This window comes from Scyliorhinus torazame, chromosome 28, assembly GCF_047496885.1.
Source record: "Scyliorhinus torazame isolate Kashiwa2021f chromosome 28, sScyTor2.1, whole genome shotgun sequence".
NCBI classification, from domain to species: Eukaryota; Metazoa; Chordata; class Chondrichthyes; order Carcharhiniformes; family Scyliorhinidae; genus Scyliorhinus; species Scyliorhinus torazame.
Window position 1 is genome coordinate 41,863,323 of NC_092734.1, and position 26,129 is coordinate 41,889,451.

The 26,129-nt window shown below is 50.6% G+C and overlaps 1 protein-coding gene across 1 annotated transcript in view; it reads left to right on the plus strand.

Moving 5' to 3' along the window:
• The window catches only part of LOC140403697 (tetraspanin-5-like), a 112,283-nt gene that overhangs the window by 76,422 nt on the left and 9,732 nt on the right, over window positions 1–26,129 (plus strand). The window contains exons 6-7 of the mRNA XM_072491880.1: window positions 15,782–15,832; window positions 18,829–18,948. Of these exons, the coding sequence (XP_072347981.1) occupies window positions 15,782–15,832; window positions 18,829–18,948 (171 nt within the window). The remainder of the gene's footprint in view (window positions 1–15,781; window positions 15,833–18,828; window positions 18,949–26,129) is intronic.

Here is a 26,129-nt window from a genome sequence, read left to right on the forward strand (position 1 = left end):
GCCATTTCGGAGACATGGATAGAGCAGGGACAGGAATGGATGTTGCAGGTTCCGGGGTTTAGGTGTTTTAGTAAGCTCAGAGGAAGGAGGCAAAAGAGGGGGAGGTGTGGCGCTGCTAGTCAAGAGCAGTATTATGGTGGCGGAGAGGATGCTAGATGGGGACTCTTCTGCGAGGTAGTATGGGCTGAAGTTAGAAACAGGAAAGGAGAGGTCACCCCTGTTGGGAGTTTTTTTTATAGGCCTCCTAATAGTTCTAGGGATGTAGAGGAAAGGATGGCGAAGATGATTCTGGATATGAGCGAAAGTAACAGGGTAGTTATTATGGGAGATTTTAACTTTCCAAATATTGACTGGAAAAGAATATAGTTCGAGTACAATAGATGGGGTCGTTTTTTGTACAGTGTGTGCAGGAGGGTTTCCTGAAACAATATGGTGACAGGCCAACAAGAGGCGAGGCCACGTTGGATTGGTTTTGGGTAATGAACCAGGCCAGGTGTTGGATTTGGAGGTAGGAGAGCACTTTGGGGACAGTGACCACAATTCGGTGACGTTTTACGTTAATGATGGAAAGGGATAAGTATACACCGCAGGGCAAGAGTTATAGCTGGGGGAAGGGCAATTATGATGCCATTAGACGTGACTTGGGGGGATAAGGTGGAGAAGTAGGCTGCAAGTGTTGGGCACACTGGATAAGTGGGGCTTGTTCAAGGATCAGCTACTGCGTGTTCTTGATAAGTATGTACCGGTCAGACAGGGAGGAAGGCGTCGAGCGAGGGAACCGTGGTTTACCAAGGAAGTGGAATCTCTTGTTAAGAGGAAGAAGGAGGCCTATGTGAAGATGAAGTGTGAAGTTTCGGTTGGGGCGATGGATAGTTACAAGGTAGCGAGGAAGGATCTAAAGAGAGAGCTAAGACGAGCAAGGAGGGGACATGAGAAGTATTTGGCAGGAAGGATCAAGGAAAACCCAAAAGCTTTCTATAGGTATGTCAGGAATAAGCGAATGACTAGGGAAAGAGTAGGACCAGTCAAGGACAGGGATGGGAAATTGTGTGTGGAGTCTGAAGAGATAGGCGAGATACTAAATGAATATTTTTCGTCAGTATTCACTCAGGAAAAAGATAATGTTGTGGAGGAGAATGCTGAGCCCCAGGCTAATAGAATAGATGGCATTGAGGTACGTAGGGAAGAGGTGTTGGCAATTCTGGACAGACTGAAAATAGATAAGTCCCCGGGACCTGATGGGATTTATCCTAGGATTCTATGGGAGGCCAGGGAAGAGATTGCTGGACCTTTGGCTTTGATTTTTATGTCATCATTGGCTACAGGAATAGTGCCAGAGGACTGGAGGACAGCAAATGTGGTCCCTTTGTTCAAAAAGGGGAGCAGAGACAACCCTGGCAACTATAGGCCGGTGAGCCTCACGTCTGTAGTGGGTAAAGTCTTGGAGGGGATTATAAGAGACAAGATTTATAATCATCTAGATAGGAATAATATGATCAGGGATAGTCAGCATGGCTTTGTGAAGGGTAGGTCATGCCTCACAAACCTTATTGAGTTCTTTGAGAAGGTGACTGAACAGGTAGACGAGGGTAGAGCAGTTGATGTGGTGTATATGGATTTCAGCAAAGCGTTTGATAAGGTTCCCCACGGTAGGCTATTGCAAAAAATACGGAGGCTGGGGATTGAGGGTGATTTAGAGATGTGGATCAGAAATTGGCTAGCTGAAAGAAGACAGAGGGTGGTGGTTGATGGGAAATGTTCAGAATGGAGTTCAGTCACAAGTGGAGTACCACAAGGATCTGTTCTGGGGCCGTTGCTGTTTGTCATTTTTATCAATGACCTAGAGGAAGGCGCAGAAGGGTGGGTGAGTAAATTTGCAGACGATACTAAAGTCGGTGGTGTTGTCGATAGTGTGGAAGGATGTAGCAGATTACAGAGGGATATAGATAAGCTGCAGAGCTGGGCCGAGAGGTGGCAAATGGAGTTTAATGTAGAGAAGTGTGAGGTGATTCACTTTGGAAGGAATAACAGGAATGCGGAATATTTGGCTAATGGTAAAGTTCTTGAAAGTGTGGATGAGCAGAGGGATCTAGGTGTCCATGTACATAGATCCCTGAAAGTTGCCACCCAGGTTGATAGGGTTGTGAAGAAGGCCTATGGAGTGTTGGCCTTTATTGGTAGAGGGATTGAGTTCCGGAGTCGGGAGGTCATGTTGCAGCTGTACAGAACTCTGGTACGGCCGCATTTGGAGTATTGCGTACAGTTCTGGTCACCGCATTATAGGAAGGATGTGGCGGCTTTGGAGCGGGTGCAGAGGAGATTTACCAGGATGTTGCCTGGTATGGAGGGAAAATCTTATGAGGAAAGGCTGATGGTCTTGAGGTTGTTTTCGTTGGAGAGAAGAAGGTTAAGAGGAGACTTAATAGAGGCATACAAAATGATCAGGGGGTTGGATAGGGTGGACAGTGAGAGCCTTCTCCCGCGGATGGAAATGGCTGGCACGAGGGGACATAACTTTAAACTGAGGGGTAATAGATTTGGACATAGGTCAGAGGTAGGTTCTTTACGCAAAGAGTGGTGAGGCCGTGGAATGCCCTACCTGCTACAGTGGTGAACTCGCCAACATTGAGGGCATTTAAAAGTTTATTGGATAAACATATGGATGATAATGGCATAGTGTAGGTTGGATGGCTTTTGTTTTGGTGCAACATCGTGGGCCGAAGGGCCTGTACTGCGCTGTATTCTATGTTCTATGTTCTATGTTCTAACAAGTTTATCCTCAAGAAACAAACTCTTATTTATTTGTTTATGGGGTGTGGGTGTCGCTGGGCCGGCGTTTATTGTCCATCCCTGAGGGCATTTAAGAGTCGACCTCATTGCTGTGGGTCTGGAGTCACAGGTAGGCAAGACCGGGAAATATAAATAATAATCTTTATTAGTGTCACAAGTCGGCTCACATTAACTGTGAAAATCCCCTAGTCACCACATTCCGGCGCCTGTTCAGGGCACAGAGGGAGAATTCAGAATGCCCAAATTACCTCACAGCACGTCTTTCGGGACTTGTGGGGGGAAACCGGAGCACCCGGAGGAAACCCACGCAGACACGGGGAGAACGTGCAGACTCCGCACAGGCAGTGACCCAGCTTTGAAGACCTCGACTGGAATCCCATCAGGGTCACAGGTCTTGTTTTTCAAAGAACAAAGAAATGTACAGCACAGGAACAGGCCCTTCGGCCCTCCAAGCCCGTGCCGACCATGCTGCCCAACTAAACTACAATCTTCTACACTTCCTGGGTCCGTATCCCTCTATTCCCATCCTATTCGTGTATTTGTCAAGATGCCCCTTAAATGTCACTATCGTCCCTGCTTCCACCACCTCCTCCGGTAGCGAGTTCCAGGCACCCACTACCCTCTGTGTAAAAAAACTTGCTTCGCACATCTCCTCTAAACCTTGCCCCTCTCACCTTAAACCTATGCCCCCTAGTAATTGACCCCTCTACCCTGGGAAAAAGCCTCTGACTATCCACTCTGTCTATGCCCCTCATAATTTTGTAGATCTCTATCAGGTCGCCCCTCAACCTCCGTCGTTCCAGTGAGAACAAACCGGGTTTATTCAACCGCTCCTCATAGCTTATGCCCTCCAAACCAGGCAACATTCTGGTAAATCTCTTCTGCACCCTCTCTAAAGCCTCCACATCCTTCTGGTAGTGTGGCGACCAGAATTGAACACTATACTCCAAGTGTGGCCTAACTAAGGTTCTATACAGCTACAACATGACTTGCCAATTCTTATACTCAATGCCCCGGCCAATGAAGGCAAGCATGCCGTATGCCTTCTTGACTACCTTCTCCACCTGTGTTGCCCCTTTCAGTGACCTGTGGACCTGTGAAAAATGAAAATGAAATGAAAACAAAATGGCTTATTTTCACAAGTAGGCTTCAATGAAGTTACTGTGAAAAGCCCCTAGTCGCCACATTCCGGCGCCTGTTCGGGGAGGCTGGTACGGGAATTGAACCGTGCTGCTGGCCTGCCTTGGTCTGCTTTAAAAGCCAGCGATTTAGCCCAGTGAGCTAAACCAGCCCCTGGTACACCTGTACACCAAGACCTAGACGAGCAAGGAGGGGACATGAGAAGTATTTGGCAGGTAGGATCAAGGAAAACCCAAAAGCTTTCTATAGGTATGTCAGGAATAAGCGAATGACTAGGGAAAGAGTAGGACCAGTCAAGGACAGGGATGGGAAGTTGTGTGTGGAGTCTGAAGAGATAGGCGAGGTAGTAAATGAATATTTTTCGTCAGTATTCACTCAGGAAAAAGATAATGTTGTAGAGGAGAATGCTGAGACCCAGGCTAATAGAATAGATGGCATTGAGGTACGTAGGGAAGAGGTGTTGGCAATTCTGGACAGGCTGAAAATAGATAAATCCCCGGGGCCTGATGGGATTTATCCTAGGATTCTCTGGGAGGCCAGGGAAGAGATTGCTGGATCTTTGGCTTTGATTTTTATGTCATCATTGGCTACAGGAATAGTGCCAGAGGACTGGAGGACAGCAAATGTGGTCCCTTTGTTCAAAAAGGGGAGCAGAGACAACCCCGGCAACTATAGACCGGTGAGCCTCACGTCTGTAGTGGGTAAAGTCTTGGAGGGGATTATACGAGACAAGATTTATAATCATCTAGATAGGAATAATATGATCAGGGATAGTCAGCATGGCTTTGTGAAGGGTAGGTCATGCCTCACAAACCTTATCGAGTTCTTTGAGAAGGTGACTGAACAGGTAGACGAGGGTAGAGCAGTTGATGTGGTGTATATGGATTTCAGCAAAGCGTTTGATAAGGTTCTCCACGGTAGGCTATTGCAGAAAATACGGAGGCTGGGGATTGAGGGTGATTTAGAGATGTGGATCAGAAATTGGCTAGCTGAAAGAAGACAGAGGGCGGTGGTTGATGGGAAATGTTCAGAATGGAGTACAGTCACAAGTGGAGTACCACAAGGATCTGTTCTGGGGCCGTTGCTGTTTGTCATTTTTATCAATGACCTAGAGGAAGGCGCAGAAGGGTGGGTGAGTAAATTTGCAGACGATACTAAAGTCGGTGGTGTTGTCGATAGTGTGGAAGGATGTAGCAGGTTACAGAGGGATATAGATAAGCTGCAGAGCTGGCAAATGGAGTTTAATGTAGAGAAGTGTGAGGTGATTCACTTTGGAAGGAATAACAGGAATGCGGAATATTTGGCTAATGGTAAAGTTCTTGGAAGTGTGGATGAGCAGAGGGATCTAGGTGTCCATGTACATAGATCCCTGAAAGTTGCCACCCAGGTTGGTAGGGTTGTGAAGAAGGCCTATGGAGTGTTGGCCTTTATTGGTAGAGGGATTGAGTTCCGGAGTCAGGAGGTCATGTTGCAGCTGTACAGAACTCTGGTACGGCCGCATTTGGAGTATTGCGTACAGTTCTGGTCACCGCATTATAGGAAGGACGTGGAGGCCTTGGAGCGGGTGCAGAGGAGATTTACCAGGATGTTGCCTGGTATGGAGGGAAAATCTTATGAGGAAAGGCTGATGGACTTGAGGTTGTTTTCGTTGGAGAGAAGAAGGTTAAGAGGAGACTTAATAGAGGCATACAAAATGATCAGGGGGTTGGATAGGGTGGACAGTGAGAGCCTTCTCCCGCGGATGGAAATGGCTGGCACGAGGGGACATAGCTTTAAACTGAGGGGTAATAGATATAGGACAGAGGTCAGAGGTAGGTTCTTTACGCAAAGAGTAGTGAGGCCGTGGAATGCCCTACCTGCTACAGTAGTAAACTCGCCAACATTGAGGGCATTTAAAAGTTTATTGGATAAACATATGGATGATAATGGCATAGTGTAGGTTAGATGGCTTTTGTTTCGGTGCAACATCGTGGGCCGAAGGGCCTGTACTGCGCTGTATCGTTCTATGTTCTATCTCTCTGACTGTCAATACTCTTGAGGGTTCTACCATTCACTGCATATTCCGTACCTGCATTAGACCTTCCAAAATGCAATACCTCACATTTGTCCGGATTAAACTCCATCTGCCATCTCTCCGCCCAAGTCTCCAAACAATCTAAATCCTGCTGTATCCTCTGACAGTCCTCATCGCTATCCGCAATTCCACCAACCTTTGTGTTGTCTGCAAACTTACTAATCAGACCAGTTACATTTTCCTCCAAATCATTTATATATACTACAAAGAGCAACGGTCCCAGCACTGATCCCTGTGGAACACCACTGGTCACAGCCCTCCAATTAGAAAAGCATCCTTCCATTGCTACTCTCTGCCTTCTATGACCTAGCCAGTTTTGTATCCACCTTGCCAGCTCACCCCTGATCCCGTGTGACTTCACCTTTTGTACTAGTCTACCATGAGGGACCTTGTCAAAGGCCTTACTGAAGTCCATATAGACAACATCCACTGCCCTACCTGCATCGATCACCTTTGTGACCTCCTCGAAAAACACTATCAAGTTAGTGAGACACGACCTCCCCTTCACAAAACCATGCTGCCTCTCGCTAACACGTCCATTTGCTTCCAAATGGGAGTAGATCCTGTCTCGAAGAATTCTCTCCAGTAATTTTTCGCCCATTTGATTGGCAGTTGCAGCTCACCCATGGATTGTAACCCAGGGGATTGCACCTGGAGAGAATCACTGCAACTGTGGGTTTAAGGTTCATCTTTCCCAGGACTCTGCGAGTGGGGGAAGCCTGCGGGTGAGGTTGTTGAAGGGGGGCCTTGGGAGTCCACACGGCCTTGAGTTTATTGGACGCCACTAACCTCTCCACCATATGACGTACCACAGAGGGGTCCTGTACCCCAGGGAGAGATATCACTGTCAGGAGAATAGGGGGTCCTGACTGCTTCAGGCCAGTTAGTTTAACCTCAGTGCAGGAGATGCTTCTAAAAATGATCATTCAGATTAAACGATCATTTGGGATTTGGGCCAATCAGGGCTAATTAAACCAGCACGGATTCGTTCAGGGCGAATCGTGTTTAACTAATTTGCTGGAGTTTTTTTGAAGAGGTGACAGAGGGTTGGTGAGGGTAGTGCAGTTGATGTGGTATACATAGAATTTGAGAAGGCATTTGATACAGTGCCACACAACAGGCTTGTGAGAAAGGTTCTAACTCGTGGAATGAAAGAGACAGTAGCAACATGGATACAGAATTGGCTGTGTGACAGGAAAGTGGTTAATGGATGTTTCTCGAACGTGAGGAAGTAGTGGGGCTCCCCAGGGGGGACAGTGTTGGGATCCTCGCATTTCCTGATGTCAATTGACCTTGGTGTTTAGGGTACAATTCTGAATTGTGAGGAGGACAGTGTAGAACCCCAAAAGGACACAGACAAGTTAGTTTGGGGGGGGGGGGGGGAGAGGTGGTGGATGATGTTCACTAGAGAGAGGGACCTGGTTGCCCATGAGAACAGTGTGAACCAGGTTAATAGACTCGAACAGGTTGATATTAAGAAGGAGGATGTGCTGGAAATTTTGAAAAGCATCAGGAAAGATAAGTCCCCTGGGCCAGGCGGGATATACCCACGGGAAGCGAGGGAGGAGATTGCTGCGCCGTTGGCGATGATCTTTGTGTCCTCACTCTCCACTGGAGTAGTACCGGATGATTGGAGGGAGGCGAATGTTGATCCCCTGTTCAAGAAAGGGAATCGGGAAATCCCTGAGAATTACAGACCCATCAGTCTTACATCTGTGGCGAGCAAAATATTGGAAAGGGTTCTGAGAGAGAGGGCCGGGATTCTCTCAGCCCCGCGAATGGGCCACGCAGTGCAGAGAATTGGCGGCGGCATGGTTGGCGCTACGCCCGCCGATTCTCCGACCTGAATGGGCCATGTGGCCGTAGGGAAGGAGTCCCACCGGTGCCGTTCTCACCTGCTCTGGGCTGGCGGGACCTCAGCGTGGAAGGGTCGGGTGGCGTCCTGTGGCGGGGCGGTGGTCCGACCCTGGGGGGGGGGGGGGGGGGGCTCCGATGTGGCCTGGCTCGCGATCGGAACCCACCGGCCTTTGTAGCTGGGGGCCTCCTTTCCTACGCAGCGACCCCTGCGCATGCGCGCCGGGATCTGCAGCTGGTGCGACGCGAACTGCTCCAGCGCCGTGCTAGCCCCCTGGAGGGGCCAGAATTAGAATATGGAACAGCGCAGTACAGGCCCTTCGGCCCTCGATGTTGCGCCGACCTGTGAAACCACTCTAAAGCCCATCTACACTATTCCCTTATCGTCCATATGCCTATCCAATGACCATTTGAATGCCCTTAGTGTTGACGAGTCCACTACTGTTGCAGGCAGGGCATTCCACGCCCTTACTACTCTCTGAGTAAAGAACCTACCTCTGACATCTGTCCTATATCTACCTCCCCTCAATTTAAAGCTATGTCCCCTCGTGCTAGACATCACTATCCGAGGGAAAAGGCTCTCACTGTCCACTGTCCACAGAATCCTCTGATCATCTTGTATGCCTCAATTAAGTCACCTCTTAACCTTCTTCTCTCTAACAAAAACAGCCTCAAGTCCCTCAGCGTTTCCTCATAAGATCTTCCCTCCATACCAGGCAACATTCTGGTAAATCTCCTCTGCACCCTTTCCAATGCTTCCACATCCTTTCTATAATGCGGCGACCAGAATTGCACGCAATACTCCAAATGCAGCCGCACCAGAGTTTTGTACAGCTGCAACATGACCTCATGGCTCCGAAACTCAATCCCTCTACCAATAAAAGCTAACACACCGTACGCCTTCTTAACAACCCTCTCAACCTGAGTGGCAACTTTCAGGGATCTATGTACATGGACACCGAGATCTCTCTGCTCATCCACACTGCCAAGAATCTTACCATTAGCCCAGTACTCTGTCTTCCTGTTATTCCTTCCAAAATGAATCACCTCACACTTTTCTGCATTAAACTCCATTTGCCACCTCTCAGCCCAATGCTGCAGCTTATCTATGTCCCTCTGTAACTTGTGACATCCTTCCGCACTGTCCACAACTCCACCGACTTTAGTGTCATCTGCAAATTTACTCACCCATCCTTCTGCGCCCTCCTCCAGGTCATTTATAAAAATGACAAACAGCAGTGGCCCCAAAACAGATCCTTGTGGTACACCACTAGTAACTGGACTCCAGTCTGAACACTTCCCATCAACTACCACCCTTTGTCTTCTTCCAGCTAGCCAATTTCTGATCCAAACTGCTAAATCACCCTGAATCCCATATCTCCGTATTTTCTGCAGTAGCCTACCGTGGGGAACCTTATCAAACGCTTTACTGAAATCCATATACACCACATCAACTGCTTTACCCTCATCCACCTGTTTGGTCACCTTCTCAAAGAACTAAATAAGGTTTGTGAGGAACGACCTACCCTTCACAAAACCGTGTTGACTATCTCTAATCAAATTATTCCTTTCCAGATGATTATACATCCTATCTCTTATAAACCTTTCCAAGATTTTGCCCACAACAGAAGTAAGGCTCACTGGTCTATAGTTACCGGGGTTGTCTCTACTCCCCTTCTTGAACAAGGGGACAACATTTGCTATCCTCCAGTCTTCTGGCACTATTCCTGGAGACAAAGATGACTTAAAGTTCAAGGCCAAAGGCTCAGCAATCTCCTCCCTAGCTTCCCAGAGAATCCTAGGATAAATCCCATCCGGCCCAGGGGACACTTTCCAGATTTGCTAACACTCCTTATGAACCTTAGACGTGGGAGCGGCCCATTTACGCCATTGTAAAACGCAACGGCGTTTATGACGGAGTGGACTCTCTGCCGCGGGATTGGAGAATCCTGCCCAGGATTTATGATTATTTAGAAAAACATAGTTTGATTAAAGATCGTCAGCATGGCTTTGTGAGGGGCAGGTCATGCCTCACAAGCCTCATTGAATTCTTTGAAGTTGTGACGAGACACATTGATGAAGGTCGGGCAGTAGATGTGGTGTATACGGATTTCAATAAGACATTTGATAAGGTTCCCCATGGTAGGCTCATTCAGAAAGGGGGCATGGGATACAGGGAAATTTGGCTGTCTGGATACAGAATTGGCTGGCCGAAAGAAGACAGCGAGTGGTAGCGGATGGAAAGTATTCCGCCTGGAGGTCGGTGACCAGTGGTGTCCCGCAGGGATCTGTTCTGGGACCTCTGCCCTTTGTGGTTTTTATAAATGACTTGGATGAGGAAGTGGAAGGGTGGGTCAGTAAGTTTGCCGATGACACGAAGGTTGGTGGAGTTGTAGATAGTGTTCAGGGCTGTTGCAGGTTTCAACAGGACATTGACAGGATGCAGAGCTGGGCTGAGAAGTGGCAGATGAAGTTCAACCTAGATGAAGTGCATAAGTTGGGAACATAGGCTGGCAGGGAAGGACACAAGTGAAATGTGGAACTTGTTCAAGGAACAGGTGCTACGTGTCCTTGATATGTATGTCCCTGTCAGGCAGGGAAGAGATGGTCGAGTGAGGGAACCATGGTTGACAAGAGAGGTTGAATGTCTTGTTAAGAGGAGAAAGGTGACTTATGTAAGGCTGAGGAAACAAGGTTCAGACAGGGCATTGGAGGGATACAAGATAGCCAGGAGGGAACTGAAGAAAGGGATTAGGAGAGCTAAGAGAGGGCATGAACAATCTTTGGCGGGTAGGATCAAGGAAACCCCAAGGCCTTTTACACATATGTGAGAAATATGAGAATGACTAGAGCGAGGGTAGGTCCGATCAAGGACAGTAGCGGGAGATTGTGTATTGAGTCTGAAGAGATAGGAGAGGTCTTGAACGAGTACTTTTCTTCTGTATTTACAAATGAGAGGGGTGATATTGTTGGAGAGGACAGTGTGAAACAGATTGGTAAGCTCGAGGAAATACTTGTTAGGAAGGAAGATGTGTTGGGCATTTTGAAAAACTTGAGGATAGACAAGTCCCCCGGGCCTGACGGGATATATCCAAGGATTCTATGGGAAGTAAGAGATGAAATTGCAGAGCCGTTGGCAATGATCTTTTCGTCCTCACTGTCAACAGGGGTGGTACCAGGGGATTGGAGAGTGGCGAATGTCGTGCCCCTGTTCAAAAAAGGGACTAGGGATAACCCTGGGAATTACAGGCCAGTTAGTCTTACTTCGGTGGTAGGCAAAGTGATGGAAAGGGTACTGAAGGATAGGATTTCTGAGCATCTGGAAAGACACTGCTTGATTAGGGATAGTCAGCACGGATTTGTGAGGGGTAGGTCTTGCCTTACAAATCTTATTGAATTCTTTGAGGAGGTGACCAAGCATGTGGATGAAGGTAAAGCAGTGGATGTAGTGTACATGGATTTTAGTAAGGCATTTGATAAAGTTCCCCATGGTAGGCCTATGCAGAAAGTAAGGAGGCATGGGATAGTGGGAAATTTGGCCAGTTGGATAACGAACTGGCTAACCGATAGAAGTCAGAGAGTGGTGGTGGATGGCAAATATTCAGCCTGGATCCCAGTTACCAGTGGCGTACCGCAGGGATCAGTTCTGGGTCCTCTGCTGTTTGTGATTTTCATTAATGACTTGAATGAGGGAGTTGAAGGGTGGGTCAGTAAATTTGCAGACGATACGAAGATTGGTGGAGTTGTGGATAGTAAGGAGGGCTGTTGTCGGCTGCAAAGAGACATAGATAGGATGCAGAGCTGGGCTGAGAAGTGGCAGATGGAGTTTAACCCTGAAAAGTGTGAGGTTGTCCATTTTGGAAGGACAAATATGAATGCGGAATACAGGGTTAACGGTAGAGTTCTTGGCAATGTGGAGGAGCAGAGAGATCTTGGGGTCTATGTTCATACATCTTTGAAAGTTGCCACTCAAGTGGATAGAGCTGTGAAGAAAGCCTATGGTGTGCTCGCGTTCATTAACAGAGGGATTGAATTTAAGAGCCGTGAGGTGATGATGCAGCTGTACAAAACTTTGGTAAGGCCACATTTGGAGTACTGTGTACAGTTCTGGTCGCCTCATTTTAGGAAGGATGTGGAAGCTTTGGAAAAGGTGCAAAGAAGATTTACCAGGATGTTGCCTAGAATGGAGAGTAGGTCTTACGAGGAAAGGTTGAGGGTGCTAGGCCTTTTCTCATTAGAGCGGAGAAGGATGAGGGGCGACTTGATAGAGGTTTATAAGATGATCAGGGGAATAGATAGAGTAGACAGTCAGAGACTTTTTCCCCGGGTGGAACAAACCATTACAAGGGGACATAAATTTAAGATGAAAGGTGGAAGATATAGGAGGGATATCAGAGGTAGGTTCTTTACCCAGAGAGTAGTGGGGGCATGGAATGCACTGCCTGTGGAAGTAGTTGAGTCGGAAACATTAGGGACCTTCAAGCAGCTATTGGATAGGTACATGGATTACGGTTAAATGATATAGTGTAGATTTATTTGTTCTCAAGGGCAGCATGGTAGCATTGTGGATAGCACAATTGCTTCACAGCTCCAGGGTCCCAGGTTCGATTCCGGCTTGGGTCACTGTCTGTGCGGAGTCTGCACGTCCTCCCCGTGTCTGCGTGGGTTTCCTCCGGGTGCTCCGGTTTCCTCCCACAATCCAAAGATGTGCGGATTAGGTGAATTGGCCAATGATAAATTGCCCTTAATGTCCAAATTGCCCTTGGTGTTGGGTGGAGGTGTTGAGTTTGGGTAGGGTTTCTTTCCAAGAGCCGGTGCAGACTCAAAGGGCCGAATGGCCTCCTTCTGCACTGTAAATTCAATGATAATCTATGATTAATCTAGGACAAAGGTTCGGCACAACATCGTGGGCCGAAGGGCCTGTTCTGTGCTGTATTTTCTATGTTCTAGATAAATGTGAAGTGATTCATTTTGGATGGTCGAATTTGAATGCTGAATACAGGGTTAAAGGCAGGATTCTTGGAAGTGTGGAGGAACAGAGGGATCTTGGGGTCCATGTACATAGATCCCACAAAGTTGCCACCCAGGTTGATAGGGTTGTTAAGAAGGCGTACGGTGTGTTGGCTTTCATTAACAGGGGGATTGAGTTTTAGAGCCGCGAGGTTTTGCTGCAGCTTTATAAAACCCTGGTTAGAGCACACTTGGAATATTGTGTCCAGTTCAGGTCGCCTCATTATAGGAAGGATGTGGATGCTTTGGAGAGGGTGCAGAGGAGATTTACCAGGATGCTGCCTGGACTGGGGGGCATGTCTTATGAAGAAAGGTTGAGGGAGCTAGGGCTTTTCTCACTGGAGCGAAGAAGGCAGAGAGGTGACTTGATCGAGGTGTACAAGGTGATGAGAGGCAGGGATAGAGTGGATAGCCAGAGACTTTTCCCCAGGGTGGAAATGGCTGTCACGAGGGGACATAATTTTAAGGTGATTGGAGGAAGGTATAGGGGAGATGTCAGAGGTTCTTTACACAGAGAGTGGTGGGTGTGTGGAATGCACTGCCAGCAGAGGTGGTGGAGTCAGAGTCATTCGGGACATTTAAGCGACTCTTGGACAGGCACATGGACAGCAGTAAATTGAAGGGGTGGAGGTTAGGTTGATCTTAGATTAGGATAAATGGTCGGCACAACATCGTGGGCTGAAGGGCCTGTACTGTGCTGGACTGTTCTATGTTCTAATATGGAGAGATTGAAGGAAAATTATATGAACAAAGGGAAGGCAGTGGTACAGTGGCAGTGGTACAGTGGCAGTGGTACAGTGGCATTATAGAATTTACAGTGCAGAAGGAGGCCATTCGGCCCATCGAGTCTGCACTGGACCTTGGAAAGAGCTCCCTATTTAAGAACACACATCCACCCTAACCCAGTAACAGACCCAGGGTAAAAAACTGGGGGCCTGGGTTCAAATCCCATCACGGCAGATGACAAAATTTGAATTTAATTAAAATCTGGAATTAAAATCTAAAGCTGACCATGAAACCATTGACAATTGTCGTAAAAAATCCATCTGGATCACTAATGTCCTTGAGGGAAGGAAATCTGCCGCCCTTACCCGGCCTGGCCTGCATGTGACTCCAGCAATATGAATTAATGATGTGCCAGACGGCCACACCCACGGATTTAAAAAAGGAATAAGCAAAATACTGCAGATGCTGGAAATACGAAATAAAAACAGAAAATGCCGGATAAACCCAGCAGTGTCTGTGGTGAGAGAAACAGAGGGCGCGATTTAACTAAATGGGAACAGAGTCCCGTCGGGAGCACATTGAGCTGCGGGTTTCCCGATCTCCCTCTGACTCATCGTCTGGGTGCTACAAAGAACAAAGAAATGTACAGCACAGGAACAGGCCCTTCGGCCCTCCAAGCCCGTGCCGACCATGCTGCCCGACACTTCAGGGACGATGTGAAGGTGTTAGAGAGAGTGCAGGAAAGACTCACAAGGATGGTTCCAGGGCTGAGGAACTTCGGTTCGATTGGATTTGTTTATTGTCACGTGTACCGAGGGACAGTGAAAAGTATTTTTCTGCGAGCAGCTCAACAGATCATTAAGTACATGAGAAGAAAAGGGAATAAAAGAAAATACATAATAGGGCAGCACAACATATACAATGTAACTACATAAGCACCGGCATCGGGTGAAGCATACAGGGTGTAGTGTTAATGAGGTGAGTCCATAAGAGGGTCATTTAGGAGTCTGGTGACAGTGGGGAAGAAGCTGTTTTTGAGTCTGTTTGTGCGTGTTCTCAGACTTCTGTATCTCCTGCCCGATGGAAGAAGTTGGAAGAGTGAGTAAGCCGGGTGGGAGGGATCTTTGATTATGCTGCCCGCTTTCCCCAGGCAGCGGGAGGTGTAGATGGAGTCAATGGATGGGAGGCAGGTTCGTGTGATGGACTGGGCGGTGTTCACGACTCTCTGAAGTTTCTTGCGGTCGTGGGCCGAGCAGTTGCCATACCAGGCTGTGATGCAGCCAGATAGGATGCTTTCTATGGTGCATCGGTAAAAGTTGGTTCGAGTCAATGTGGACATGCCGAATTTCCTTAGTTTCCTGAGGAAGTATAGGCGCTGTTGTGATTTCTTGGTTGTAGCGTCGACGTGGGTGGACCAGGACAGATTTTTGGAGATGTGCACCCCTAGGAATTTGAAACTGCTAACTATCTCCACCTCGGCCCCGTTGATGCTGACAGGGGTGTGTACAGTACTTTGCTTCCTGAAGTCAATGACCAGCTCTTTAGTTTTGCTGGTATTGAGGGAGAGATTGTTGTTGCTACACCACTCCACTAGGTTCTCTATCTCCCTCCTATATTCGGACTCATCGTTATTCGAGATCCGGCCCACTATGGTCGTATCGTCAGTTACATAGATAGATTGGAGAGGTTGGAGAAGGGAGGGTTGAGAAGAGAATTGATCGAGGTTTTCAAAAGCCTGAGGTGTCTGAACAAGGACAGATTGAGAGAGGCGGTTCCCATTGGTGGAATCATCAACAGATTTAAGATAATTGGGAACAGAAGCGATGGAGACACCAGGGGGAAGCTTTCCACACATTGAATGGTTGGGGTCTGGAACGTGCTGCCTGAGAGAGTGTTGGAGGCAGATTCAATCGAGGCGTTCGAGAGGGAACAGAATGTGCAGAGTTATGGGGCGAAGGTGGAGGAGGGGCACTCGGTAAATTGCACCTTCGGAGCGCTGATACTGAAATGATGGGCTGAACGGTGTTGTGTGTTGTGACAATTCTGTTCCCGAGGGAGAATTAGCACCGAGGGGAGGAGGGGACCCATAGCCCAGTGAGAATCAGAAAGGGATGTCAGTATGATGATCATTCGGTGCCCTTAAAGCTCTGGTTAAAATTTGAAACTATTTCTCTTTTACTTATACAGCAGAACGTGGTGAACACGCAGTGTGGTTACGATATCCGATCCAAGACCAAGGTACTAATCTCAACCCACATTGCCCCTGTGTATCCGCCCTGATAGCAACCTGGCTCCAATCACACTGTTTCCTGAGGGTTTAATATTCTCAGCTCCCTGTCTGGATCAAAGGGATTCAACCTGTCCCGTGTTCTGGGTTTCTGTTAGATGTGCTCACAATTCCAAATTCCGGAAGAGGGAATTCTGACAGTGGAGCTGATCTCCCCACTGACAGCAGGAGGCGCTGTTACCGTGGCACAGATAGTCCCCGTCACCCTTTTAAAAAATAAATTTAGAGTATCCAATTCATTTTTTCCAATTAAGGGGCAATTTTTAGCGTGGCCAATCCACCTACCCTGCACATCTTTGGGTTGTGGGGATGAAACCCACACAAACACGGGGAGAATGTGCAAACTCCACACGGACAGTGACCCAGAGCCGGGATTGAACCTGGGATCTCGGCGCCGTGAGGCTGCAGTGCTAACCACTGCGCCACCGTGCTGCCTTAGTCCCTGTCGCTCCCCCTCAGTCCCTGTCGCTCCCCCTCATTAAGCACTTCTCCACAAGCACTGTTGCTTCACAGCTCCAGGGACCCAGGTTCGATTCCCGGCTTTGGTCACTGTCTGTGTGGAGTCTGCACGTTCTCCCCGTGTCTGCGTGGGTTTCCTCCGGGTGCTCCGGTTTCCTCCCACAAGTCCCGAAAGACGTGCTGTTAGGTAAATTGGACATTCTGAATTCTCCCTCCGTGTACCCGAACAGGCGCTGGAGTGTGGCGACTGGGGGATTTTCACAGTAACTTCATTGCAGTGTTAATGTGCCGACTTGTGACAATGAAGATTATTATTATTTATATTAAAATTTAGAGTACCCAATTATGTTTTTTCGAATTAAGGGGCAATTTAGCGAGGTCAATCCACCTACCCTGCACATCTTTGGGGTTGTGGGGGTGAAACCCACACAGACACGGGGAGAATGTGCAAACTCCACACGGACAGTGACCCAGAGCCGGGATCGAACCCGGGTCCTCAACGCCGTAGCTAGCAGTGCTAACCACTGCGCCAAATGCCGCCCCTATAAAGATTATTACAAGATTCTTATATTATTATAAAAACTGTTGGAGCCCCAGGTTGAGAATGGGGGTAGAGGAGGGAATTGGAACGGAAGCAGGGAGGGAGACGGGAACGGGAGAGGGGAGACGGGATAGGGGAGGGAGACGGGAGAGAGGAGGGAGATGGGAATGGGAGGCAGACGGAAACGGGGAGGGAGAGGGGAATGGGGAGGGAGACGGGAGAAGGGAGGGAGACGGGAGAAGGGAGGGAGACGGGATGGAGATGGGGAGGGAGACGGGAACGGGGGAGGGAGACGGGAATGGGGAGGGAGACGGGAATGGGGAGGGAGACGGCAACGGGGGAGGGAGACGGGAACGGGGGAGGGAGACGGGATTGGGGAGGGAGACAGGAACGGGGGAGAAAGATGGGAACGGGGGAGAGAGACGGGAACGGGGGAGAGAGACGGGAACGGGGGAGAGAGACGGGAACGGGGGAGAGAGACGGGAACGGGGGAGAGAGACGGGAACGGGGGAGGGAGACGGGATTGGGGAGGGAGACGGGAATGGGGAGGGAGATGGGAATGGGGAGGGAGACGGGAATGGGGAGGGTGACGGGAACGGGGGAGAAAGATGGGAACGGGAGAGGGGAGACGGGATAGGGGAGGGAGAGGGGAAATGGGACAGGGGAGGGAGACGGGAGAGAGGAGGGAGATGGGAATGGGAGGCAGACGGGAACGGGGGAGGGAGACGGGAACGGGGGAGGGGAGACAGGATAGGGGAGGGAGACGGGAACGGGGGAGGGAGAGGGGAATGGGGAGGGTGATGGGAGAAGGGAGGGAGACGGGAACGGGGAGGGAGACGGGAACGGGGAGGGAGACGGGAACGGGGAGGGAGACGGGAACGGGGGAGGGAGACGGGAACGGAGAGGGAGACGGGAACGGGGGAGGGAGACGGGAACGGGGGAGGGAGACGGGAACGGGGAGGGAGACGGGAACGGGGAGGGAGACGGGAACGGGGGAGGGAGACGGGAACGGGGGAGGGAGACGGGAACGGGGAGGGAGACGGGGAGGGAGATGGGAATGGGAAGGGAGATGGGAATGGGAAGGGAGACGGTAGAAGGGAGAGAGACGGGAACGGGGGAGGGAGACGGGAACGGGGAGAGAGACGGGAACGGGGAGAGAGACGGGAACAGGGGAGAGAGACGGGAACGGGGGAGGGAGACGGGAATGGGGAGGGAGACGGGAACGGGGAGGGAGACGGGAACGGGGGAGGGAGACGGGAATGGGGAGGGAGACGGGAACGGGGGAGGGAGACGGGAACGGGGAGGGAGACGGGAACGGGGGAGGGAGACGGGAACGGGGAGGGAGACGGGAACGGGGAGGGAGACGGGAACGGGGAGGGAGACGGGAACGGGGGAGGGAGACGGGAACGGGGAGGGAGACGGGAACGGAGGAGGGAGACGGGAACGGGGGAGGGAGACGGGAACGGGGGAGGGAGACGGGAACGGGGAGGGAGACGGGAACGGGGGGGGGGGAGACGGGAACGGGGGAGAGAGACGGGAACAGGGGAGGGCGACGGGAACGGGGAGGGAGACGGGAACGGGGAGGGAGACGGGAACGGGGGAGGGAGACGGGGGAGGGAGACGGGAACGGGGAGGGCGACGGGAACGGGGGAGGGAGACGGGAACGGGGAGGGAGACGGGAACGGGGGAGGGAGACGGGAACGGGGGAGGGAGACGGGAACGGGGGAGGGAGACGGGAACGGGGAGGGAGACGGGAACGGGGAGGGAGACGGGAACGGGGAGGGCGACGGGAACGGGGGAGGGAGACGGGAACGGGGAGGGAGGCGGGAACGGGGGAGGGAGACGGGAACGGGGGAGGGAGACGGGAACGGGGGAGGGAGACGGGAACGGGGAGGGAGACGGGAATTCGGTGACACCTGCAGTAAAACAAGTTCTTGTCCTTTTCAGGATAAGCTGAAGGACAGTCTGGTCATTTACACCAAGGGCTGTGTCGAGGCGTTCGAGGACTGGCTACCAAAAAACATCTACATTGTTGCTGGGGCTTTCCTTGTGATTGCGTTTCTGCAGGTTAGACACAAACTTTCTTTCATAGAATTTACAGTGCAGAAGGAGGCCATTCGGCCCATTGAGTCTGCACCGGCTCTTGGAAAGAGCACCCTACCCAAGGTCAACACCTCCACCCTATCCCCAGACCCCAGTAACCCCACCCAACACTAAGGGCAATTTATCATGGCCAATTCACCTAACCTGCACATCTTTGGATTGTGGGAGGAAACCGGAGCACCCGGAGGAAACCCACGCAGACACAGGGAGGATGTGCAGACTCCGCACAGACAGTGACCCAAGCCGGAATCGAACCTGGGACCCTGGAGCTATGAAGCAATTGTGCTATCCACAATGCTACCGTTTCTACAAAACATTAGTCATGTTAACCTCAATGGGGTTCCACACACACTGACTCTTGCCAAAAACTGCCCCGCTGTAACTGTCCCCACCAGTCCCCTCTCCCCCCGTGGCAGCGGAACGCCCCCCCCACAGCATCATGTGAAGTACCCGAACGTTGTTGTCATGGATATGCGACACACACACAATGATATACAGACACAGAGAACAGGACATGGCCAATAAGCAGGCAGGACACTCAGGGGTGGGATCTGACTATAAAAGACACGAGGCACTCGCACTCCGCCTCTTTCCACTGATGAACATCTGGAGAGTCAGTCAAGGGTGTTGTTACAATCTCACACCTCCACCACGTGGCTAAGAGCTGGTCTGGTTCAGTCAGACAGAGTAACCACACTTAAATTGGCAGAGAGTCGAACTCACAGAGAACTGTGCTAACTGTGCTATTAGTTAATAATTAATAAACCTGATTGAACTAACTTCAAGGTCTGGAGTATCTTTCTGATCTAAACTGCATCCAGTTGCAGCCAGTGTTAGTCCAGTGTACCGAACACGACATGATACCAGGAGACTGCTTAATCTAGGTGACTCACCTCAGTCCGTTCCGTGACGAGCAGCGAATGTATCCCGGCCCCATGGAGAAGATTCAGGCTCCTCACCAGCTCAGGACCTCCGGCAATCTCAGTGCCAACTGGCGGACATTCAAACAAAAGTTTCTGCTGTACATCGCAGCCTCAGACCTCGAGGATGCGTCTGATACAAGAATGATCGCGCTTCTCCTCTCGACAGCGGGTGATCAAGCCATTGAACTCTTCAACTTTCTTCACTTCACCGAAGGCCAGGACAAGACAAAGTTTCAGACCATCCTGGACAAGTTCGATAGTCACTGTGAAGTGGACACCAATGAAATCTTCGAGCGCTACATATTCACACACCGTGTACAAGGTAAAGATGAATCTTTCAACTCCTTCTTAACTAGCCTCTGCCTGCGAGCGCTGTCCTGCAACTTTGGTGATATTGCTGACTCCATGATCAGAGACCAAATCGTGTTTGGAGTTCACTCTAATCCTCTGAGAGAGCAGCTCTTGAAAATCAAGCACGTGACCCTGCCAGTCGCGATTGAAACATGCACAGTGCGTGAGCACGCAAACAATCGGTATTCCCAATACAAATCGGCTGGAAATGAGAAAATTGCCTCCCACGAGGCAGCGAGTGCGCAGGCCATCTCCTGGATGCAGCGCCTCAGCATTGAAGACAGCGGCCATCTCGCCCGCTTTTCCCAGAGCCCCACGCATGCGCGATGCGAACGGGATAACGAAGCGGCTGACACCCACACTGCGCATGTGCGACGACGTACACCGCGTCACGACGCCTACATCATGATGTGCCCGAACTGTGGCAACGCCCACTTAAAGGGACACTGCCCAGGCGATGTTTAAACTGCGGGAGGCCTGGACATTATGCCGCCTTGTGCAGGCCAACGCTTCCAATTCCGTCGACGGTGCATCCAGAATGTGCAACGACGATTGCAGGATTCTGATCCTGGCAGTACAACGGATCCAGAGGTCTGGAGTCTGCCCACCGAGTGGGCATCATTACCACCGTGGACACGCCACACCTAACTCATCTTGCATTCAGTCCATCCTCGCTGTGGATTCAGAGGGTGAATGACGTGCGGTGATGCAGGTCAACCGCTGCTCCATCCAGTCCAAGCTGGACACAGGCGCTTCTGCCAACACAGGCAGACTTCAAACGTTTCAAGAAGCCCCGCAAGGTCCTCCCAGCAGCCTGCCAGCTCCTGGACTATAACTTAATGCCATCACGGCACTGGGGTCCTGCCATCTACTCGTCTCCAAACGGAGTACCCACGCACGGCTAATGTTTGAAAATGTCAAGTCGGACAGGGCATCCCTACTGGGCGCGCGTGCCAGCAAAAAGCTAAACCTGGTACAGGGGTTTATTCAACGACATCCTCCAACGTGGATCTTCAAGCTGGCATTGACGACATCCTCGCTCAGTATCCAGATTTGTTGTACCGATATGGCAAAGTGCCCATTCCGTCAAAGATCCTACTGCGACCTGATGCCAAGCCAGTGGTCCACGCACCACGCCGGGTCCCGGCTCCGCTGAAGGAGCGCCTGGAGGAACAGCTCGAGGAGCTGCAGCAGCAGGGGATCATTTCCAGGGTAACCGAACCGACTGACTGGGTCAGCTCGATGGTGGTCGTTAAAAAACCCTCTGGAGACCTGTGCATCTGCATTAATCCCAAGGATCTCAACCAGAATATAATGCGTGAACACGACCCCATCCCGAAGCGGGAGGAACTCACCAGTGAGATGGCACACGCCCGGTTTTTCACAAAGTTAGATGCGTCACATGGATTCTGGCAAATCCAGCTGGATGAGTCCAGCGGAAGGCTCTGGACCTTCAACACACCGTTTGGCAGGGACTGCTGTAACCGTATGCCGTTCGGCATTGTCTCAGCATCGGAGATATTTCATCACATCATGGAGCAGATGATGGAGGGCATCGAAGGGGTTCATGTGTACGTGTACGATGTCATCATATGGTCCACGACCCCTGAGGAGCATGTTTCCCGTCTCCAGCAGGTAATCCGCCGTGTCCACGCCAATGGCCTGAAGCTGAACAGGGCCAAGTGTTGCTTTGGCATGTCGACACGCAAGTTCCTAGGAGACCAGATCTCTCAGCAGGGCGTGTGCCCCGACACAGACAAGGTCAAGCCCATCGCAGCCATGAAGGCCCCAGAAGACAAGAAGGCGGCATTGCGCTTCCTGGGCATGGTCAATTTTCTGGGCAAGTTGATCCCAGACATGGCCTCACACACCACGGCCCTACGAAACCTAGTGAAGAAGTTCACTGCCTTCGAGTGGAAGGCGGCCCATCAGGCAGAGTGGTTGGAGCTGAAAGCCAAGCTCACCACTGCACCCATATTGGCATTTTTCGACCCAGAGAGGGAAACGAAAATCTCGACCAGGTGCGAGCCAGGATGGCATCGGTGCGGTCCTGCTGCAACGTGATGACACCTCATCCTGGGCACCGGTTGCATCAAGGGCAATGATGCCCACCGAACAAAGGTATGCACAAATCGAGAAGGAATGCCTGGGCCTTCTCACTGGCATCCTCAAGTTTCACGACTATGTCTCCGACATTCACTGTCGACACGGACCACAGGCCCCTGGTCCACGTTATCCACAAGGACCTTAATGACATGACGCCTCGGTTGCAGCGCATCCTCCTCAAGCCCAGAAGGTACGACTTTGACCTGGTCTACACGCCTGGCAAGGAGCTCATCATTGCCGATACACTGTCCCGCTCCATCACCGTGTCCCGCTCCATCACCGTGCCTAGTGAACCACTGAACGTCATCCGGCAAATTGAGTCACAGGTGGAGTCACAGGTGCAGCTGTGTGCCAGCACCCTCCCGGCATCTGATGAGAAGGTGATTCGTATCCGTGAGGGCAGCCAAAGACCCCCTCTTGCAGCGTGTTATGCAACACCTCGCCAATGGCTGGCAGATAAGGGCAGTGCCCTCAATATTTCAGTGTAAAGGACGACCTGACGGTGGTTGATGGTATCCTCCTCAAACTGGACTGGATTGTAATTCCGCACAGTCTCCAGAGCTTGGTGCTCCGTCAAGTCCATGAGGGACACCTGGGTGTGGAAAAGTGCAGACGCAGAGCCAGGCAGGCTGTCTACTGGCCCGGGATCAGCCAGGACATCGCGAACACGGTCCTTAACTGTGCGACCTGTCAACGCTTCCAGCCAGCGCAGAGTAAGGAGACACTTCAGCAGCATGAAATCGAAACCTCTCCGTGGCCCAATGTTGGCACCGACCTCTTTCATGCAAATGGTGTGATTACGTGTTAATCATTGATAACTTTTCCAATTACCCTGAAGTTGTGAAGCTCTCAGCCCTCACATCTCGGACCGTCATCAAGGCCTGTGAGGAGACGTTCTCCAGGCATGGTATCCCACTCACTGTCATGAGTGACAATGGGAGCCATGAATGGTCTCTGTTTGCCCAGTCGTATCAGTTCAAACACGTCACTTCCAGCCCACACTATCCGCAGTCAAACGGAAAAGTTGAGAAAGGGGTGCACATAGTGAAGCAGCTGATCTGCAAGGCCGCGGATTCTGCGGCTGACATTCACCTTGCGCTGCGTACAGAGCGACCCCACTGTCCACTGGCATTTCGCCGGCTCAACTCCTGATGAACAGAGACCTGCGAACGACACTTCCAGCCATACACGTGCCCGATCACCTCCCGGTGCTGCAGAATGTGCAGAAACTCGGGGACCGGCAAAAACAGGACTATGATGCTCATGCCACTGATTTACCCGCGTTATCCCCGTCAGACACTGTTCGACAGGCTGCCCCCCCCCCCGCTCGTATGTTGTGCGACGAAACAGACGGGCACTGCGCAAAGTTGCCTGCCCGCAACCACATTCCTCTCCGTTTCCTTCTGTTGTTTTGCCACCTCCTGATACCTCGACTCACGAGGCCACCAGTCAGGCTTCAATCCCGCCCATCAAGGCGCTGTCGTCCTCACCACCACCTCTCCGGCGGTCGACCAGGATCAGAGACTGGACTTATGAACATTTGTTCTGTTTGCCGTGTTCTGTGTTCTCGCATTAGACAGCTGTCTTCACATGTACATATGTTCACATCCATTGCATGTATATATGTTAATATTGGCCTATTCTTGTAAATATGTTCACATATGTCATCCAAACATAAAAAAAAAGTGGAGATGTCATGATATGCATTCACACACATACTGATATACAGACAGGCAGCCAATGGACACAGAGAACAGGACCTGGCCAATAAGCAGGCAGGACACTCTGGGGTGGGATCTGACTATAAAAGACACGAGGCACTCACACTCCGCCTCTTTCCACTGATGAACATCTGGAGAGTCAGTCAAGGGTGTTGTTACAATCTCACACCTCCAGCACGTGGCTGAGAGCTGGTCTGGTGCAGTCAGACAGAGTAACCACACTTACGTTAGCAGAGAGTCGAACTCACAGAGAACTGTGCTAACTGTGCGACTAGTTCAATAAACCTGATTGAACTAAGTTCAAGGTCTGGAGTATCTTTCTGATCTAAACTGCATCCAGTTGCAGCCAGTGTTAGTCCAGTGTACCGAACACAACAGTTGTGAGAACCCGTCGGGGACTCGGCACATCCGGGGCGGAGGATCGGGGGGAGTGCCTTGATGACGCTGTTTCTGAGGGGGCGGAGCATCGAAAAAACAGCACCGCCCACGAACCCAGAGTAAAAATGCATTCTCCATCGATCGCCAAACGCGATCTCGACGTCGGCAATCGCAGAATCCAGCCCACTGACTCTGACTGGGGGACAGTTGCTCCTGGTGAGGAGAATATGGTCATAGAACAGCGCAGTACAGGCCCTTCGGCCCTCGATGTTGCGCCGACCTGTGAAACCACTCTAAAGCCCATCTACACTATTCCCTTATCAAAGAACAAACAAAGAACAAAGAAATGTACAGCACAGGAACAGGCCCTTCGGCCCTCCAAGCCCGTGCCGACCATACTGCCCGACTAAACTACAATCTTCTACACTTCCTGGGTCCGTATCCTTCTATTCCCATCCTATTCATATATTTGTCAAGATGCCCCTTAAATGTCCCTATCGTCCCTGCTTCCACTACCTCCTCCGGTAGTGAGTTCCAGGCACCCACTACCCTCTGCGTAAAAAAACTTGCCTCGTACATCTACTCTAAACCTTGCCCCTCTCACCTTAAACCTATGCCCCCTAGTAATTGACCCCTCTACCCTGGGGAAAAGCCTCTGACTATCCACTCTGTCTATGCCCCTCATAATTTTGTAGACCTCTATCAGGTCGCCCCTCAACCTCCTTCGTTCCAGTGAGAACAAACCGAGTTTATTCAATCGCTCCTCATAGCTTATGCCCTCCATACCAGGCAACATTCTGGTAAATCTCTTCTGCACCCTCTCTAAAGCCTCCACATCCTTCTGGTAGTGTGGCGACCAGAATTGAACACTATACTCCAAGTGTGGCCTAACTAAGGTTCTATACAGCTGCAACATGACTTGCCAATTCTTATACTCAATGCCCCGGCCAATGAAGGCAAGCATGCCGTATGCCTTCTTGACTACCTTATCCACCTGTGTTGCCCCTTTCAATGACCTGTGGACCTGTACTCCTAGATCTCTTTGACTTTCAATACTCTTGAGGGTTCTACCATTCACTGTATATTCCCTACCTGCATTAGCCCTTCCAAAATGCATTACCTCACATTTGTCCGGATTAAACTCCATCTGCCATCTCTCCGCCCAAGTCTCCAGACAATCTAAATCCTGCTGTATCCTCTGACAGTCCTCATCGCTATCCGCAATTCCACCAACCTTTGTGTCGTCTGCAAACTTACTAATCAGACCAGTTACATTTTCCTTCAAATCATTTATATATACTACAAACAGCAAAGGTCCCAACACTGATCCCCGTGGAACACCACTGGTCACAGCCCTCCAATTAGAAAAGCATCCCTCCATTGCTACCCTCTGCCTTCTATGGCCTAGCCAGTTCTGTATCCACCTTGCCAGTTCACCCCTGATCCCGTGTGACTTCACCTTTTGTACTAGTCTACCATGAGGGACCTTGTCAAAGGCCTTACTGAAGTCCATATAGACAACATCTACTGCCCTACCTGCATCAATCATCTTAGTGACCTCCTCGAAAAACTCTATCAAGTTAGTGAGACACGACCTCCCCTTCACAAAACCGTGCTGCCTCTCACTAATACGTCCATTTGCTTCCAAATGGGAGTAGATCCTGTC